Source organism: Hermetia illucens, chromosome 6 (genome assembly GCF_905115235.1).
Source record: "Hermetia illucens chromosome 6, iHerIll2.2.curated.20191125, whole genome shotgun sequence".
NCBI classification, from domain to species: Eukaryota; Metazoa; Arthropoda; class Insecta; order Diptera; family Stratiomyidae; genus Hermetia; species Hermetia illucens.
The window spans coordinates 27,976,884-27,997,691 of record NC_051854.1 but is presented as its reverse complement, the minus strand read 5'-3'; the positions used below and the strand labels follow the sequence as shown (position 1 = coordinate 27,997,691).

Below are 20,808 nucleotides of genomic sequence, written 5' to 3'. Positions count from 1 at the left end.
CTTACAATGCGGTCCATCTACTCGGCCTTAAGTGAACAGGGTTTCCGCATAGTCCCGATTTTTCGGGTTACCAGTTTGTAACCGCGTCCCCATGGATCCCCATTCACCTCGTCGACCAGATCTTGCCAGCAGCGAGCTTTGCTCTTGTTTATTGCGCTGTGGAGTCTCCTTTTGGCTGATTTGTACTCCATCATTATGGTACATGCCTCCTCCCGGTCGCCTAGACGTTGTATTAAGCGGCGGAGCCTGTGACACTCCTGCTCTGTGATTTCCACTGTCCACTAATACATGGAAGGTTTGCCGCGCCTCGATGTCTTCCTGGGCATGGAGGCTCCATAGACCGTCGTTATCAGGTTCATAACTGAATTTACGACAGTGTCAGCTGCGGCACCACCGTCCCCAGGAGTACCCTCCAGCGTGGCCCCATCTGTTCCCAGAGTTTCGACAAACTTCCCGGTATTCACTTTCGCGACGTTCCATGCACAGAAAGATCGCCGGGGTGGCGCACACCGGGGGCCGGAACGTTGGGGTGGATCCGGTGTTTAGAATTACCAGTCCTGTTCTCGCCGCCATTTCCAGAATTCGTTTCCCTCTGGAATCTGTGTGAGGCATGCCCCATTCAAGTGCCAGACCAGGATCCGCCCATCCGTGCTTAAGATAGCGTCCTCCACAGCATCAAGCCTCCGACGAAAGTCCGGCATCGTCTCATTCGGCGTAAAATAAGACACTAAAAAACGTTATCCCTGAACATCCCTGATAAAGCCGTGCCCTCGGCTTTGGGCAAGAACCCTAAGGAGGGTGCCGTCCCGAACCCAGATGGGATCGGTACCTGATATGTCTGGGTGCTATGAAACTGGGCCCTTGTTTTGATAATGCTCACTGATGAGTACTAAATCAGCCTTGGTCTCCACAGCGAACTGCGCTAGCAACTCGTGAGCGATTGCACTCCGGTGCATATTGATTTGTAGGATGCGAATCATGTTGACCGTGTCCTAGCTCTTTCCAGTTCTGCTCTGAAAACTGGACACCGCCCCGATCCCGCAGTGTGCGCAACGCTCTCATCAGTCGCGCCACTCCCTACATAGGATGCAGCTTTCCTTTTCATTGCAGGTGTTCGCTTTATGGCCTGGCTGACCGCATTTACGACATGTTGTCCTTCTGTCAGGTCCCCGACAGTTTGCAGATGTGTGCCCATAATCCAAACATTTGTAACATTTGGTTGGGGCGGCCCCGTATCCTACACACTACTCAACCAAACTCAACCAATTCTTATTTTCCCGCTGTTTAGAAGCTTCCTCGCAGATTGCTCGGCAACTTCCACCGCAGCGAGTTTTCGGCCTCGGGAGTTCGCGGAGGTGATACCAATCCGGACATTGGTTACCTCCGGGCATTCACGTTTGGTGGCCTCTTCTACCTCGTTCTTTTCCGTGAGACAGTCAATGTTTCGGATTTCCAAAGAACACGTGGGTTCCAGGCTGGAAACCAAAGCTTTTTCTCCCAGAAGCCCCTTGACTGCTTCACAGAACGTGATTTTATTTATTTAGTCTTCGGGCCTAGTTCAACTAAGACTCCACTAGCCTTCGTTTTACGAATGGAAGACACTTCTGGTCCGTTATCTTCGGGTTTAATCTTGTAACGGATTTCGCTGAGGACTTCCGCAAAAGTCTTGCCTTCCGTCGACTTAATAAGCTAAGCTGGTCGTCTAGTCCTCCTTCGGTTCCCCACCTTTTCTTTTGGTGCTCCGTCCTTCGTGTCCACCTTAGTTTTAGGCAGACGTTTTTCTGATGGCGCGATGTGTTGTTGTCTTTTGCTCCTCTTCGCCTTCCTCTCTTCAGCCCTGGAGAGTACCTGAGTGAAGTCTTCTTCAGATGTCCCTTCCTCCTTTCCTCCCTTGCCGACGTTTTTCTGGAGAAACGTCGCAGATCGCATGTACTTCACAATTGCCGTGCATATCTTAATAAGCCTTTCCTCTTCAGCTTGCGCCAAAGTAGTCGACATCCTCCCACTCGGTTTATATCCGAAACCATTTGATTAGTTTCGGCAGTTTCCACTGTGCCTCTTTCCGCAATTATAGCACTGTGTGGTATGGTCTGGGTTCCTATCTGCGTTGCAGGTGCCGTATCACTTTGCGAATCTTTCTCTCCATCTGCGCGTCCCGATGTCTTGTCGGGTATTTTAGCCCTTGTTGCGTCCTTCGCTGGGCGCTGGGGCGAACGGCGCACTTTCGTGCTGCGAATAAACGCAGCCAGCTCACTCTTCATTTCCACTATCTCCTCGTTTCGTTTGTTTTTATTCTCCATTTGAGTTGTTTACCAGCACATCGTGTGCAAGGGAGCGGGTTGCAATAGTCAGGAACGGGTATACCCTCGGGGACACAGCCCCTACCTCAGTTCCCTGAGGTCTGACCTACGCTTAGCTGATCCCGAAATCCACGGGCGAACCAGCGCTCACTCGGGGCAACGTGATCTACTAATACCGGTTCAATGCACACTACCCGACCAGGGTCCCGAAGGGATTGGCTCCTGATACACGACACGACTACCACCTTGACAAAGCTAGGCTCACATCACCCCATCGACGTCGACAAGGAGTTGTCGACGGCTCCGGGGACTCCAAGTGTGTCCCGGCGTGTATCGGTCATTAGCAGTGTTGGAGAGATATTCTAGAACCTAGTGTCTAAAAATTACATAAAGTTAGTGAACGGGTGATATTTTTTTCAATACATTCCTTCTATTGATAACTTGGAACGTAGTGTCCTAGATATTACAACGTGCGCAGGTGGAGAGATATCTTGGAACTTGTCCAAAATATTACAACTGATTAGTATTCGAGTGTCCAGAGCTAGGAGTTTTTTTCCATAATGGAGGGCTAAAGATAGTTCTGTTTGGGGCATGAAATTATCGAACATTGGTATTCCGGTATTCGACGAAAGTTATTTAAAGTGACCTTCGTTCAAGGATCTTTCCATGGAATTATTAGACAAAAACTAAAGCATAGCTAACGCAGAAAAAATGTTCTACCTAAAGTCTAATATTAGGGACGAACCCAGTGAATTTATTATATGGTTACATTCATCTCTTAGTGGAGTATAGCGCGCCAACTACACCTACGAACCATCGTTCGCGGTTACCTGAAATGCTCTTCAGCTCCTCCCACCACTTCCCGAGATGCTCGCATTCCTTCTCTACTGTTCTGCGCCAAGTGCTCTTGGGGCGACCAACTCGTTAGTCCGTGGCAGAGGCATGGCAAACCAGCAATTCAATTGTCGCCTGTTCTTAATGTATAACCTATTCACTACCACTTCCGTTTTCCGATCAGATTGCCCTGACAGCCCTGTGCGCCGATTAAGTTCTGTTTGGGTAGTATCAGCTGAGCGTACTTCGATGATACGATCCAGACAGGTGTTGATGAAGGTTTGGAGATTTTGGGTAACAGTAGGAACCACTTTCGACGTCCTACTCCCATATAGCAATACAGAAAGAACTCTAGCACAGAACGATCTCAACTTGAATTTGGTGTTGAGCTAACTGCATTTCCAAATTTTAGACACGGCAGCGAAAGCGGATCTAGCGCTGCTAATGCGTCGGGTAACGCCCAGTTTGATGCCTCCGTCGGTAGAAAGCACCCTTGTTGATTATACAAATTGATCGATGCCTTCGATACTCTGCCTATTAATACTGATAGGGAGAGTGTGATGAGCCGTCAGACTGAGAACCTCGGTCTTGTTGGCTCTTATTTTCAGTCCCACTGTAGTTGCTCTCATTCCAAATCAAGAGCCATTTGGCCAAGCTCCATGACCCGGTAAGAGAGTAAATAGATGTCATTAGCATTGTCGAGGTGTTTGAGGAACGATGACATGGTCCATTGAACTCCTCCACGTCTTCCGGAAAAGGCAACAAGAAGAATACCACCAATAACAAGAAGAAATAATATCGGTGATAAGATGCAATCCTGGCGGACTTGCTTTGGACCTCAAAATCCTCTGAAAGTTTACCTGGATACGCCATTATATGTCACTCTGATATTAGCTACTATTTTGTCCGGAATGCGCCTCCTGCGTAGAGAGCACGTCAAATAAACTCGCTGCTCACACTATGGGAAGCTTTCTCGAAATCGATAAAAAGTAGGTGAAGCGAATGTCTAAACTTCGGTCACTGTTTCAAAATGATCCATAGGGTGATGAATTGGTCAATACAATGCAGGAGGAACCGTAGCGGAAACTAGCCGGTTCTCTGTCGATCAAGCTTTCGAGATATCCTTTAATGGTTCTAGGATAATTTTAGCTATTATCTTTGCGATGGCAGGAAGCACTCAGATACCCCTCCAATGGACACATTCAAAACGGGTGCCTTCTTTGGAATTTTAACGATGATCTTCTTCCAATCGCTGGGAAAGATCTCGGATACCGATTTCCGTACGAGCGGAAGTAGCAGATCTGCAACAATAAAAAACTCTGCGAGGCGACCGCCAAACTCAGCGGCTGCTTGGCAAAACAGCCCGCATCTGCATGTTACGGTGACTAGTCATTTCATCCACAAGAGAAGGATCCTCACCGGATATGACACGGTTAAAAATGGCCGTGAAGTGTTCTTTTCACCTCTTCAGTTGTCCATCATCGTGGATGAGAAGTCAACCGTTAACTTTCTTTATAGGACCATCGAAAAAAAACTGCGGAATCTTGGCCGCGTTCGAGAGAAAAATCCTCCGGAGAATGTTTGGTCCCTACCTAAAGAGGGATGGACGATTCTGTAGCCTACATAACGATGAAATCGATTAGCAATAGCACGACCGTCTGGTTGTGGATAAAATCCAGCTCAACCGGTTGAAATGGGCTGGTCACCTAATCCGTATGGATGGGGATAATCCGACCCAGAAAGTGTATAAGGGCAATATCAAGGCAGAATGAAGACGAGGCAGACCCTTGCTGAGATGGAGCGATGGCGTAGGTCAGAACACCAGACAGATTTTAGGGATATCGAATTGGTGGATATCGGCGCAAACCTGAAGTTCCTTATTAAGGCAGGCCTAGACCGGATACCGGTTTTTGCGCCGTTGATTATGATAGGACCATTGAAAGAGTTTCTCTTTCGTGATGCGCTATATAATTCTGGAATCATTGCTTTCTGCGGCATCAGTTTTCCCGACTGGCGCCGTAGCAAATTCTCTATCATGGCGTACACTATGCTGAACTTCTTGGGATTTCGCTTGGTATCGGAGTTCGAGCGCATCACGCTCGCTGTCACCTACAGCCGCCAGTAGAACCTTCAACCCCCGATTCCCCAACGATTCCGCAGTTAGCCAGATATTATGACGTCATTTTGGGGCCGTGGTTGACCACCTTAGTAGCACTCGGGAAAAAAAGCACTTTGGATGGCGGCTCAATGCTCAAATATATTTTCAGGTGGGTTATTTAGTGTATTTGCCATCCGATCAGCAAGTAAGCGACCATTAGATGGTGATCGTTTGTGAGCTCGATCTCAGCGCATGGTAGTGGATCTCATTGCTCGTACGGTGTCGGTCAGTTGAAACCTACCTGATCTATGGCAGGCTTTGTGCTCGAACAATGTGCCACTAATGACAAGGCGGTGGAAGTTGCAGAAATCCAGAAACCTCTTATTATTATTGTTATGTTCGCCAAGACCGTGCTGCCCGCAATACATGTCCGAGCCAGATGAGAGCCAGAGTCCACCTTGGCATTCAGACCACCCATCACGATTCCAATTTCAACCCGAACTACTTGTAATTACTCGTAGAGAGCATCCTTATCCACTATATAGCATTGAAGAATGGTGATGCTCCGTGACTTGGATCAGGCGAAGAGAACATGCCTTGCGTTTGCCGCCAAAAACAACCCGACATCACGTCTGCTACCATTCGGCCTTCTAGAGTACAAAAGCACGTTGTCGCAAGAGGGAGAGGAGTACTTTCCAGAATCTTACCGTCTTATTTCGCTTAGGCCCAGAATACTCAGCTTATATCGTTGGAAGTTCCGCTTGAGTTGGAGAAAGCGAGCATTCATAGGACACCCGCTATGATTGTCGAAGAGTCTGCGCACATTTCACGAAACCAATCATAGACCGTTCTATGCCGTGAGCTCCTGAGGTCAGTCCCTATCCGAAGAGTTGTTGATGTTTCGGTAACAATAAAGCCCCAGAATTTTCTACCGCAAGCAGGGAAGACTTTGAGTGTATTCTTAAGTCCCAACTAACAAAGCACCTAGTTTACTACCTCAATGCTCACAGTAAAATGTTTGCTATTTTTTTTATTTTAATATCAAAACCAAAACAAAAACTTGAGCAGTTATATTTCGATGCAGCTTTCAAGGTATGGGTATTATACATACAGCGAAAAAACATGTAGTCGACGAGCTTAACGCTAAAATGAAAAAGGACAAGATGATGGAAACAGGCGCGCCTTTGACCCCCTGTGATGAGATGCAGGTAGGCTTAGATAGGCTGTAGATTAGTTGAATGGAGTCATAATAGATATTTCATTACAGATAAAAGCAAATGCTGGACGTATTGCCAAGAATATGAACCTTAATCAAGTATGCTTAGGATTCAAAGCATTTGCAGTAAAGGACGATCGAACGTTAACCAAATTATGTGCACCAATCTTCTCTCGACCTATTAACAACATGAGTAAGTTATATGCCACTCTAGAAGTCTGTAAGACCTAATTAATTTCTCTCAATCAACAGAAAGTGCCCTGACTGGTGAATTAAAAATTACACGTTTAAGTGCAACAGTTAGCAGCGCAGCAGGCGGTGATGAAATATTTCTGTTTGTTGAAAAAGTCGCCAAAAGTATAAGAAAGTACATAGCAAAGTGAGAAATAGTTATAAAAGGATTTATTTCTTTGCAGAGAATATAAAGGTGCGTTTCGTCGAAATTGACAATGATGAGGAAGAAGTTTGGGAGGGTTGGGGTGAATTTTCCGAAGCTGATGTTCACCATCAATATGCTATCGCACTTAAAACACCACCGTATAAGGATAAAAACATAGATCATCATGTAAGCTTTATCCCGCCTTCTCTTAAATGTGACAAAATGAAAATAAATTCTAAACAATACCTATGCATGTGGTAATTTTGCAGATATCTGTTTTTATCCAATTAGTTCGTCCAAGTGACAATGATCGCAGTGAACCGTTGTCATTCAGATATAAGCCACGGGACATAGTCACTTCGCGAAAACGCATCCGAATGAATTCCACAACGTACAACAACTCATCAGTACTTCCAGTACTTCCTGTGGCGGGAGAAGTTAATTTCAACAATGCACAGACAATTAACATTGAATATGATGATTCTTATATGTCGATGTTAGCACCGTATGAGTTCCCACTCGAAGTAAAAGATGGAATTGGTTCTAAGCCAGCGCGCAGTGAGCAACATGTAGAACGGAGTCTATCGCTTGTTGCTAGATGTCGGCCACCATACATTTACCAAATATTAATGATTGACGGTAAATACGGTGATAAGAATGCGGAATTCGCTAAACAGATGATTTTGGATATTTTCGACGCAGCCTGTAATAATGAATGCGAGTATGTAATTTTCATATTCAATTAAATTCATATTTTTCAGTAATGTTTCCCTTAATAGCGTTATTCAGACGGCGATCAGGACTGATGATCGGGAAATCATGAACAAATTGTTAAATTTGATTGATAAATTTCAATTGAATGAAGTCTTACAGTACCAGAATGAACGCAAGGAGACCTGCCTACATACTGTTTGCTTGTTTGACAAACCGCAGTATATCAGGCCATTGATCAATTTGGGTGAGTAAATTGGGAGAAATTTCCGAATATACAAGTATAATAGCCTTCGTCTAGATCCGATTCGCGATTTTCGGTCATAGACATGGTCCGGGTAGAGTTGAAAACCTCTCAAATCACCATCTAACGAATTAACCTATCACTGCTTCGAATAGTATTTGGATTGTTTCCCGTCAACTTCGAGGCAATTTAGCTAATTTTGCCTGCGTGTATTACATGACCATACTATCGAAGGCATCTCTCTCAATTTTTCAACGATGAGTGCAATCTGATATCAATCGCGGATGTTCTCACTTCGGCCGTGATCATACCTTGCTACGCCACTGATGCAACGTCACATCTTCGCTCCATCACCGCGGACCGCTGTTCATTGTCTTTAGTAGTCGGCCAGCACTCGGAACGATAGGGGACGACATGGCGATCTATACTACAGTAGACTTTGTATTTGACGCATTCGTTGATGCGCCGATTATAAAAACGTCAATTGTGGAACACTATTTTACACAAAGTGTGCTTATGGGTGAAAAATTTTATAGCGCAGTTTACTATTGACTGAGAGCAGGGATTCGAGATAATTAAAATGTACAGTTCTGCATCGGTTGCTGTGATAGTGCCCGTTTTATTTGAATCGGTCGACTAAAACTCTCTTTAATTCAGATCCAGTCAGAGGCCGCGTTGTATGAGGCGATCATTTCACTTTTGGACAAGTTGGGTATTTTACAATTTACTTGAAAGTATTTACGATGCAATACAAATGATAATGGACTGCGGATCATTCAATTAGCAGTGTCACACGAAATGGTTGTTGGAAGTACCTGGTTTGCGCGGAAAGTGGTCCACATACATACGTGAGCCTCTCCAGACGGGACCACTTTCAACCAAATTGACCACATGTTAATCCAACGCCGCCACCTCTCAGCCTTGATGAATGTTAGAACATATAGGGAGGCCAATATAGACTCGGATCACTATCTGGAATAACAACACCCAGAATACCCTCTGACAATCAGGTGAGAGTGAATACTGAAGCCATTCACAACACAGGCCTCCGCAGCACCTGTAAGGGGGAAGTGGATGCCACAATATACGCAGCGAATATATGTCCTGCTGATGAAGCATCAACAAATGATCTTCATAATCACATGAAGAGGAGGATGAAGCCTTACATATCTCGATGTTCATCCTACCGAGACAAAGAGGGAAATCTGATTTCCGATAGAATGGGCATATTGGAGGGTTTTCGAGCCCTGTTGGATGCATTTATGGTTGTTTGGAGGAATATATCCGCATGTTACGATAGCTAGCCATTTCATCCACAAGAGGTGGAACTTCGCCGGATGTGATATTTCTATTCTTCATTGTGATAGAAGAGTTGACCGTCAAAGTCCTTTACACGACTATCGAAAGATTTGCATCCCTATGCAAGTTCTTTCGTGATGCGATATACACTTCTGAAATCATTGCATTCTGCGATATCTTCTACTTCCCTGAACAGCGCAATGGCGAGAAGTGGCAGACGCAACACGCAAACGAACGTATAAACTACCATCAGATGGTGATTCCTTTCGAGGCCGATGTCAACGGCTCTTTTGTTACGCACATCGAGGAGACAACTCCTAAATCTACTGCTGAACGCGAGCTGATTGCTCGGACGGTGTTCTCGACAGTTGAAACCCAACTGACATTATATCAGGCTCTGTGCTCGAACAATGTGCCATCAATGTAGAGGCAGTGCAAACTGCAGAACTCCATGAAAATTACACCATTATCGTTACAGTCACCAACACTATGTTTCCCCATCACGTGTCCGAGTAAGGTGTTGTTATAGCCCACCTTTCGGAAGCCTCCCCTAATTGCGTGTAATTGCTTGTAGGAAGCATCCTTCTTCACTATATTGAAAGTCTTTATAGCACTGTACGATTGTGATGCTACTTAACCTGGACTGGGATCTTGGAGCCAGAATCCTGGAAGAAACCGGTTCCCAGGTCAAGAGGGACATGGGATTCGCGTCTGCTACCATTTAGCGTTCCAGAGTATAAAAGCCCATCGCCAGAAGTGCCACATGTAGGAGAGGAATACTTTCCAGATTCCTACCATCTTCTTTCGCTTAGGCCCAGAATGTCCGGCTTATATCGTTGGAATTCTCGGACGAGTTGGATACTGTTGTCGAGGAGCGTTCACATATTTCAGAAGCCAGTAATAGTCTTTTTAGGATAGCCAAAGTTCTTCGGGATGAGGTCAGTGCCTACCCGAGGTGTTGTTGATGTTTTGGTAGCAGTAAAGTTTCGAAATTCACAGGTGTTATCCCACAAATTTCTATTCCTTTTAGTCATTTTTAAGGTTTTGTGTGAAATAAAACCTCATTAGAATCGAGACGGTGTCTGTCTCTCCGTCTGTCTGTCACACCCGATTTATTCGGAAACGACTAGACCGATTGTTACGAAAATTGGTGAAAGTATTAATCTGGTGTTCCCTTTATATGCAGTAAGTGGCGCCATCTTGTGTTCAGTTTAAGGGGGGCTCCCCATACAAATGAATGGAGGGTGCAATTTTTTTCACAGAATGTAGCCATGTTGGGTATCAAATGAAAGGTCTCAATTAGTACTTTTCGAAACTGGTTCAATATTTGATATTGGGTGAAACATAGGGGAGTGAAGGTTCAAAATATGACCTCCAAAAAGTGTAACAGGTGTCGTTCTCAGAACTTATCCAACCGAAAAATCTGAAAAAAATCACAGTGATGTATCCCTACGAAATCTAGGCCTCAAAATATATCCGGTTCCGATATCTACACAAATAAAGTTAATAATAGTATATTTCCACATGTCAGAAATTTACCTGGCACCCCCCTTATGTTCATTCCAGAAGTACAACATTTGGCATGCATATAATGAAGAACATAGTGCACAGTTTGGTTTGAAAAAAATCCAACTATTATTAACAAAGTTATAGGGGGTAAAACTTTACCATTTTTGTGAATTTCGTGCACTCTACAACTCGCATGACGTCATCATCACATATCATTTCGTCAATACCACAACGAAATGAGTTGTTGTGAATGGGGTTACAAAGAATTATTTTGTTTTAGTTTTTTAATCATTTGTATATGAATATCAATTACTCCAGCCAGACATGTGTGTATGTAGGTATATAGTATATGCGTACTAATGAACTTTGCGGGTAGTGCCTAATTCAGATAGATATAAGAAGAAGAAATATGGGTACGATCAATTTATATACGCGCATATAAATGTACAGTATTCGAAAATAGGCAGTTTGTTTAGGGTGAGGATAATATCTATGGCTGTAATATAATATGTACGTATGTTTTGTAGTTTGGAAAAATATGAAGGAATATGTTGGATTTGTAGCTATATACGGATAGAAAAATGTGGGTTGAAATTTCTTACATAAGATGAACACAAAACCTTTATACCCGAAGCACGAGCTTCCAGTATTCCGGCTTGTTTTATGATCCTGTCAGAAATGCTTCTCATTCACGATGACGAGCAATGCATCACGATTCTCAGATCCCGGAAAGTTCCACCCCTTGTTGATAAAATGGCTAGTCATTGTGATATTCGAATACATATTGCTCCGACAAATAAGATGTCGCCATTAACGAGTTTAAGCGGAGTGAAACCACTGGGATTAATGGTCCCTCGCGGAACTGTTTCCAATAGTTTCTACAGAGCTGATACTTGGATTACTTCGAATCTGAGATCTTCCCCAGGAAGTCGAAAAGGGTGTCGGGTTCGAGAAGGTTTTCGATAGTGTTAACAGGGTGTGTGTCTGGATTCTTTTACAATAGTGAATGAAACTAGTTATTATCAGGAGCGACTCATGATTGCGCGGAATGTTACGTCTTGCGTCGAAATAAAATCTCGGAGATGTGTAAAATCCCAAGTGGAACTCGAAAAAGTTGCATCCTACCATCGATATTATTTTTTTCTTGTTCTTTTTCTTGATTATGATGTTCTAATCACTTTTTCTGTTATGAACTTTCAGGTGCAAATCCAAATCTTACAGATAATAAAGGCAATACTCCACTTCATATTGCCATCGAGGAAAACCTAATAATGTGCGTCAATGGAATTATTGATTCACAAAATTACACACAAACAAGAATAGGTTTGATCATCGATTGCGCAAACGATGAAGGTCTTACACCTTTGCATTTGGCAGTAATGTACGATCTTTAGAAAATTCGTTCTGCATCTTTCTTTTTCAAATATATATTTTTTTCTAATACGTATCTAGGAAAAACAATCAACAAATCGTAGAACTTCTTCTAAAACCAGGGAAGGCATCGACAAAATTGTGTGTATCGAAGACCGGGAATAATGCTTTGCATTTAGCAATTGAGAGGAATTTAGTGCCGATTGTTCGGTATCTATTGGAATATACATCCATAAATGTTAATGAATCGAACTTGGCCGGATTTACACCACTAGGATTAGCTAACTCGATGGACAACGTTTCAGATGAAATCGTTCGTTTGCTTTTGAAGTGGGGCGCCAATGAAGGCGATGCGAAAATCTCACACAGTCAGGTATGTTCACTTTTCTCAACACCATTCCATTGTTTGAAAACTAGAGTTTAGAAAGGAGGGAAAATATTTAAAACTCAGTGGTTAGAGCGCTAGACTGGGGTAACGGAAGGTCGCGATTCAAATCTCACCGGTGGCGGAGGGATTGGTATCATGACTAGATATTGGATACCAGTTGATTTTGCTGTGAATGAGTACCGAAGTTAAATCAGGGTAATAATCACGAGCGAGGGTAATACTGATCACATTGCCTCCCACAGTGTACTGTAGTCCTGTGTAATCCGCTTCGAGGCCTTGATTTTATGTCGTATAATAGAAGATAAAATAGTTTAATTTGGACAGTTATGAACGGTTCTCTTTTTTTCGTAGCCCAACATCATTTTAGTCCTAATCTCGATTCAATACTGGCGTTGATTGAGTCTTCTTGACTTTTCATCCCAATTACATTATTTATTTCCTTCAATGCACAAGGCTATAACCCTACCAGTTATCTGACAGAGCAGGACCTACCCAACTCTCGCAACACCATCTTTTTCTACTACATATATTGCTTCCATAGACTTCCGGGCTGGATCATCCTCACCCATACGGTGTAAAGGACCAAAAATTCATGATATAGTAGAGCATTCCCTTCGCTAAACCACTGCCGCGTTTATCTGGTCAGGTTCAGTCTACTCAGCTCATCATTCCCGTATGCCCACAATGTCGGAAATAAGATTTCCCTCTTCGTCCCGACAGAATGAAAATCAGGGTTGTATCCTGCTGACTTGTTAGTAAAACTTCTGTGCTTGATGTGGCTCCTGCTTTGATTTCTTGTGTTCGCAGACCTATTGGTTTTTCTAGACTCCCTTTCACTGTTTCCCCGCTTGATGGAACTTCTGATGATTTTTTGCGTGGTATTGCGCGGTTTGCATCATTCTCCCTTTCTATTGTTAGTTTACAATCAATGTTGAAGCCGTCGTTCCGTTTTTACAACTGGAGCCAAATATGTTTCTGGTCGAATCAATAATACCGTTTCTCACGTAGTAGTGGAGGTCATTTGTCGATAGGTCACTGTATCTAATAGCTCTGGTTATTGCAGCCATTTCCCCTCGTTGGTTTTACGGACTTTTTTATGAATCGACCCAGTTTTTGCTTGTGGATCCTTTTCCGTCCAAACCAAATATTTCCAATGACGATTTTGTGTGACATGCAGTCCGTTGCCATTAGTAATATTATGCAAATTAAGGGAGTTGATGTGTTGCCTGAATGCAGACTTGTTAGCAGTTAACATCCCCCAATAAGATTTTGATATCATATTTTGGCAAGCGTCGTGGAACGAACCACTGCCTAATAGAAGGTATTATTTTCAGACTCTGCGATAATATTGGGTTCCATTTTTTTGGTTGACTAGGAAAGTCACTCCGAACACACGGTTTACTGGATAACCGCTTTGACATATGGTATGGGCGCTCTTTTACCGGAAATCATTCCCTGTTCAGCGCATTTCTTGTAACGCGACGGCACCAGCGTTATATTGGACCAGAGTATCGGCTAGCCGTTTAGTAGCTCTTATTCTGTATAGGGAGTGTCGGATCCGTCGTTGTATGTTAAATCCATCCGAGGATTCTGTGGCTTTTCTAGGTAGGGTTGTCTACCCTATATCAATCCCCAATCCGGAGGATTAATCTTCACAGTTTGTCTTGTTTTTGGACTCTAGAGACTCCATTTTGTCCCTTTCCATCGGCAGTTTTGCAATAAGTAAGAACTCCCAGCAATCATCACGGGGAGGTTGAAATAGGATTTTGCAGTACAACTGTTAGTGTAGGTTCAGCAACTTTCCGAGGTTTTGCACTCCACCGTGTGTATCAATCCGCGCTTTTGCCCTGGGATCTATACTACTCTTTGAGGGCAAAATAACTATTCAAGCAACCTCCGTTGCTAATGTTTATTGAGAATAAAACAAGCTTTCCTGATTGCGACCACGTGGGCGCCCTGATTTCGACGTGTCGATTGATTTGAGATTAATTCAAGGGGTTTTTCAGAATATCAGAGGGGTTTGTGAACCTGTTGTCGTTTTTTGAAAAATGAGTGTTTTATCCAAAATGAGTCGACTAAAACAAAATGGGGGACAATTTTTCGTCGACTTGCTCGGTCCGATATTAAGTGGAGGTAGGCGCAGGACTCTCCCCCGCCATGGCTCTCCTGTTCATCCATATTATTATTATTCTGTTAAGGGGAAGTCGCACCGCGACCTTGAAGAACTATTGTGCCCATTTTACTGGTTATAGTGTACCTATTGATCATAGTATCTCAAGCAGGCCTGTAACCCTTAGGAACTTTAGTATGCTCCCCACTTCCAGATGTTTCAGCTTTTTATCTGGTATTAAGTGTTCTCCCAGATGTCTCGACCTACTTTGCACAAGTGCCGGACACTGTCCCAGGACGTGTATAGAAGTTTCGTCCTCCTCCTCACAAAACCTGCAGGCAGTGTCCGTAGATATCCCTAGCTTCCCTAGGTGATAGTTCAGCCGACAATGACCAGTGAGAATTCCCAGTTCCATTATCATCACATTTAACACTATGAAAGTAAGTAATTCCACGGTAGCAAACAACACAAACAGCTATGATGACCTGGATTCGCACCCGGGGTAACGAGATCTAGGGGCTGGCGCTCGGCCATCTGGAGCATCGTCTCGTGATGTGAAAAAAAAATCACCCTATATAGTCTTTCGTCAAATAGGATCCAGGCTGCATATTCCCATAGTACTGTATTTGCTGCCAATGAAAAAGGGCGCACCGCTAAAAGAAGCAAAACTTTCGTGACATAATATGTGCCAGTCCCTAAACAAGTCCTTAAACAACTGAAACTATTTGTTAAATCTCCAAATCATATAGAAAATATGATCTTAGCTGGTAATTATTTAAATATTTTTTTAATAGGAAAAACGTTACGAGCGTTTGAGAGGAGCCGATAGTATGGGAACAGTAGAGATTACATCTTCAGATGATGAGGACGATGACGACGAGGAATCGTAAATAATTGATGACAAATCTGATTCGCCACAATTATTTTCATTAATATTCAAAAACTATACGCAGCAAATATTTTGAAGTTACCTTAGATAGATAAATGGATGAAACTGGCAGTCAAGTAAATGCGACGCTTTTAATGTTTCATACTTAAACAATTTGGAAAGGTGAATGGAAGCTTTCATATTTGTGTTGATATTTTTTTACTCCTTGTGCTATTTTTCGTTCTTTTCAGGATCGGAAAACGAAATTGAAGGATATGATAATTCGCCTGCATGTAATTAAAAATGTGGATACTCTCAGATTTATAAATAAAATGGAGGGCAAAAAATATGTGTTGAGGAGGGCGTCTGGTATTTTTTCAAAAAATCACTTTCGTTTTATAGTATACACCTATAGAAATAGTATACAAAATATTATATATGTCTACGAATTCAGCAAATGTATTTTTTAAAGAGTTTTAAACTGGTTGTGATTGTGAACGATTTATTTAATCGGTGCATGAGCTAAAGTTTTCAATTTTTATCCCAAACAACAATTTTACAAATTATTATAAATATGTATCGTTAGCAGTTAAACATATAAAGCAAATTTACAGTAAAAATGAAAAACTTTATGCTTTGAAAAAAACTTTTTTCTTTGTTAATAATATTTCGCAATTGTCTTACTGTGGACTGTGACTTGGACTTGGAATGAAGGGTCAACAACATATCTGACAATAATGGACCTAATGCGAATTAGAATCGGCGCAACTAACAACGGCTTGGTTGCAGAAAATCGACGAGCGCCATATGGCATTAGCAAACAGGAGGAGTAGCGAGCAATCAAAAAAGGACTGAATTCAGAAGAAAAAAAAGCTTCAGTCAACGATTTACAGCTGTTGACACAGAGTGAAAACAAACAACAAGAAATATCCCTTCATATTTCGAGACTCTTCAAGATATATACCATATGCCAGGGGCGACATAGGACCTAGCTGACTGCAGAATCGTAGAAGCAGATGGATGAACGCTAGGTATTGAAGATTCTACTGGCCGCTACGAGTGAAGGCGGGTGCGACATCCTCGGAATCCCAGGAAGTTCAGGGTAATGGGCTTTGTGACAAAAGGGAATTTTATATTGCGCTGATCACGGAAGCAGGAGATGCCGCAGAACGCATTGACTTCAGAAGTGTATACCGCATCAAGAAAGAACTTGCATGTGGTCGTGAACTTTTAGATGGTTCCATCGCATTCGGTGAAGTTCCTCCTCTTGTGGATGAAATGGCTGGTGACCGTGACATGCGGATATGAACTATTCCTTCAGACAGGAGAGAAATCTCCTCGACTTAATCGACAGACAGGAGACGGTCAAAATATCACGCTGCATTGAGGTAAAATCTTAGAGGATTTTGAGGTACAAACCGGAGTGGATCAGGGTTGTATCTTGTCATCGATCTTATTTTTCTTGGTTATCGGTGACGTTCTATATACTGCTGGAATGACGTGTAGGCGTTCTTCGAAAACGTCGACCTATTTAAATATCTAGGAAGGGTGTTTTCTGCCGACGGCGGCAATTTATCCATTAAGATCCGTTTTCGCTGTCAGAAATCTGTAAATGCAGCACCAAGATCAAGTTGAGAATGTTCTGAACGAGTATTCTTTCTTGGTTGTTATATGGAAACAGAAACAGTGGTGAAACAATAAAGTCGTCATTGACGCATATGAGCTCAGCTGCTCGGCTAATTCAGTTAACTCATAAAGGGATGTACTGTGGTGGATTAGGCACCTAGCCAGAATGAAAACACAGATACGAAAACTCTTCAACCGGGCAGAACAAACTGGAGACTGGCCGAGGTACAAAAATGCACTGACTGCGTATATGTAGCAATTCGATCAGGGCAGCAAAACGGAACACGCTCAGGAAAAGCACAGAAGGAACCAGGCCTTACAAAGCTGCAGGAAAAGACGGGGCAATATCTTCTGTCAGTTTGAAGAAGGAGGATGGGACATTTATCGAGAATGAGGAGGACAGAGTATACCTGCTTCTCAAAACTCATTTCCGGACGGCGACAACATTCTGTCTGACACCCCAACAACGAATAAAAGGGGAAGAAAGGAGAACTAGAAACTAGCAAAAGAAGTATGCTCAGAAACTAAGGTAAGGTGTACAGCGGAACTTTTTCAACAACTAAAATCACCGGGAGTAGATAGCATCTTCCCAGCACTAATCCAGAGAGACTTAGAAATCATTGTAGAGTCTCTTCTAAGGTTGGTAAGAGGCATCATAGCCCTGGGATATATGCCAAGGGCATGAAGGCGGGCAAACATTGTCTTTACTCCGTAAGCGGGTAAAATGGATCCTTTTTACCTTAAATCTTTCAGACCAATTTGACTAACATCTTTCGTACTCAAAACGGTTGAGAAGGTCATAGACAACTATATTAGAACTAACGTTCTAAAGCATAATCTCCTACATCAGTGTCAACACGCTTACCGAGCAGGACGGTCAACCCAAACTGCTCTGTGTCAGCTAACGTATGTATTACGGAATTCCATGGCAACAAAAGAAGTAGCACTTTCTATTGTCATGAATACTACCCAAAATTGTTCACAGGGTGGGGTACTATCACCGTGAACTATGGATGGGCTCCTGGACGAGCTAACAAATACTGGAATGCAGGTCCAGGATTACGCCTACGACATTGTTTTAATCTGTAGGGGCAAATATGAGGATACCCTATGTGATAGAATCCAAACTGGATTAAGGGTTACTAGTGCCTGATACAGGAAGGGGGCTTGCGTATCAATCCAGCCAAAACCACCATAGTACCATTCACTAGGAGACGTAAGCTTGACCACCTGAGAGCCATAAGGTTACATGACATGGAGGTGAAACGAGAAACAGAGGTCAAATATTCGGGAATTACCCCAAACCAAAAATTACTCTGGAAGACGCATGTCGGAAAAACTTGTTGGAGAGCTACGAGGGCTCTGATGACTTGCAGGTCCATAGGAGGAAAAAAATGGAGTTGCACCCTGAAGATAATACTTTGGATATACACTGCAATAGCAAGTCCTATGATTACCTATGGGGCGGTAATCTGGGCAGAAAGAACGGAACTCAGCACACAAACTCCAAAGACTGGCTTCCGTGTGTATCACTGGGATAATGAAAACATACCCAACGGCATCCCTGGAGGTTTTTGTGGGATTAACTGCATCTGCATATACAAATGCAGGCAAGGAGGGCAATTTCCAGGATGGTCGAGAGCATCAGTGAGGCGGGTCTACCAGGAATGGAGCAATCCAGGTTCTGTGCAAAGTGTGTTGAAACCTTTATACACGTTCTAGAACAGTATCCGGCACTTGTGCAAAGTAGGTCGAGGTATCTGGGAGAACACTTGATACCAGGTGCAAAGTTGAAAAATTTGAAAGTAGGGAATATACTATAGTTAACAGATACACTATAACCAGTGAACGCGGTACAATAGTGCGTACTTTGTCAACACCTCTCTGCGACGTATCATCCGAGTACACTTAGCTGATGATGAACACATTAATGTTTTCTACCTACTGCCACTTTCCAACACCACGGACGGTAATTCCATTGCTGGCTACTCCATGAAGTGGAACCCACTCTCCAAAGACGGTCGACGAGTGGGTCGCCCCAAGCGCACTTGGCGCAGAACAGTAGAATACGAGTCTCTAGAAGTCCTGCGTGGAGTTGGAGCGTATTTCAATGGACCGAGTACGGTGGCGTGTAGGTGAAGATATATAGTTAACTCACTGAACCTCTTGCAGGTAGACAAAGAAAAATCACATTTGGACTGGTGGTGATGAGTATTCTTTTATCGCTGAAAACGATTCAATTTTGTTTTGACGACAAATTGAAATGATTTATTGTAAAACTGAGTAGATGTCGGCATTACACATCAGAAACAAAAGAACAATAATATATATTTTTCGAAAGCAGGTAAAAACCCATCTGAAATAGTTGATCGCTCCAGAAAAATGATTTACGTCGCCATTAACACTATAAAGGAAATCCCACATTTATTCAATAAACAAGTTGATAAACCGGAAGGTTTTGTGTATTTCTTTTATAAAGACATTTGAGTGTGCATTTGTTCCATTAGTACGTAGCACGAAATATTTGCATATTTTATTTGAGAATATCTACATTCAAGTGGTATTGACATTCAAAATCTTGAATTTGCAAAAAAGCAACAACTTTGACCTATTATAACTTTGTTAGTAATAGTGCGATTTCCACTCCCACTCTTTGAGTAGTGCGATTTCCACTCCCACTCTTTGGTAGGATCATGGTCCCTGTTATACCCTATATTGTTGTAAAATTGCATGATGCTAGGAGGAACTTAAGGGGGGTTTTGCAGCCAATTACTAAAAATTATAGTAATATACTATTATTAACTTTATTTGAAAGGTTATCGGTAAGTAGGGTATTTCGGAGCCTAGGCACCATATAGTGGCAGCTTCCCGACTTTTTTTTTGATTTTTCGGTTGGGTCGTTTCTGAGAATAGGTCCGTTAAAAAGGTTTTACACAAAACCTTAAAAAGAGAGCAATTGTCAGGATGTCGATCGCTGATACTTTTTTAAGTGCTCACGGTTGCATATTTAAACATATTAAAAAGTACAATGCAACGATTTGCTTCCATTTCTTCTGCATGCCAGTAGATTGGTTTTTTATGGACGATAACCAAATTGGTGAAAACGCTTTCACTGACGCTGAATAATAAACAGAATAATTTCCAGTTATATATTGCCCTCAGAAGAAGGAGAAAACAAGAACCTTAACCTAAGTTTAAAACTACTGAAAGAAAAATGTGTAAGGGGCCAGGTTGTTGCGCTTTATAACTTCAACGAATTCAAGGAATAGGGAGTGGAAATTGATTTCGAGCTGCACCAAGGGCACTTTGAAAATGTATGCTTTGTCTATATTATAAGACACAGGACGGCATATGATGTTGTTAGAGGCGAAGCAGCCCATCAGACCCGAGGGAAGTTTGAAAAATGTACTTAAATCAGATAGGTTCTTCGCAGTGCAACAAGGGGAGGTTCAGAAAGCAAAGGCGGCAGGGTAGTCCACACGAGGGAAGTTTTCCTAAAGAAGAGGGAGTGGATGAATTCATGTTACACTTTTCCAAGGACAAGACAATCACATCTACGGGAGGGTGACCAGATCACGAAGCAGTACTCGAGAGTACTTCTCATGAGGAAGTTGAATAAATTTAAGGAGGGCTGGATGGAGTTATAATTAGACGGGGAGCGAAGAATAAGGCCCGACAGTTTTGCAGCTCGATTGTTGACTTCGAGGCTTATTGTCGAAAGTGACTCCGAGGTCTTGGGTGTAGTTATGTTATGATAAGGAATATCCATGAAGAGAGTAGGAAAAGGAGATGAGGATTTGAGCGAACAGCACATAGAGTGACACTTTGTGACACTTAGGTAGAAGTATCTGGTGT

General features: G+C 42.8%; 1 protein-coding gene across 1 annotated transcript in view; it reads left to right on the top strand.

Moving 5' to 3' along the window:
- LOC119659057 overlaps positions 1 to 15,445 on the top strand; it is a 61,363-nt gene extending 45,918 nt beyond the window's left edge. Inside the window, exons 17-25 of the mRNA XM_038066966.1 lie at positions 6,317 to 6,440; positions 6,500 to 6,641; positions 6,701 to 6,805; positions 6,865 to 7,013; positions 7,097 to 7,548; positions 7,607 to 7,785; positions 11,791 to 11,971; positions 12,043 to 12,334; positions 15,254 to 15,445. Of these exons, the coding sequence (XP_037922894.1) occupies positions 6,317 to 6,440; positions 6,500 to 6,641; positions 6,701 to 6,805; positions 6,865 to 7,013; positions 7,097 to 7,548; positions 7,607 to 7,785; positions 11,791 to 11,971; positions 12,043 to 12,334; positions 15,254 to 15,349 (1,720 nt within the window). The 3' untranslated portion in view covers positions 15,350 to 15,445. The remainder of the gene's footprint in view (positions 1 to 6,316; positions 6,441 to 6,499; positions 6,642 to 6,700; positions 6,806 to 6,864; positions 7,014 to 7,096; positions 7,549 to 7,606; positions 7,786 to 11,790; positions 11,972 to 12,042; positions 12,335 to 15,253) is intronic.
- The last annotated feature ends 5,363 nt before the right edge of the window (positions 15,446 to 20,808 follow it).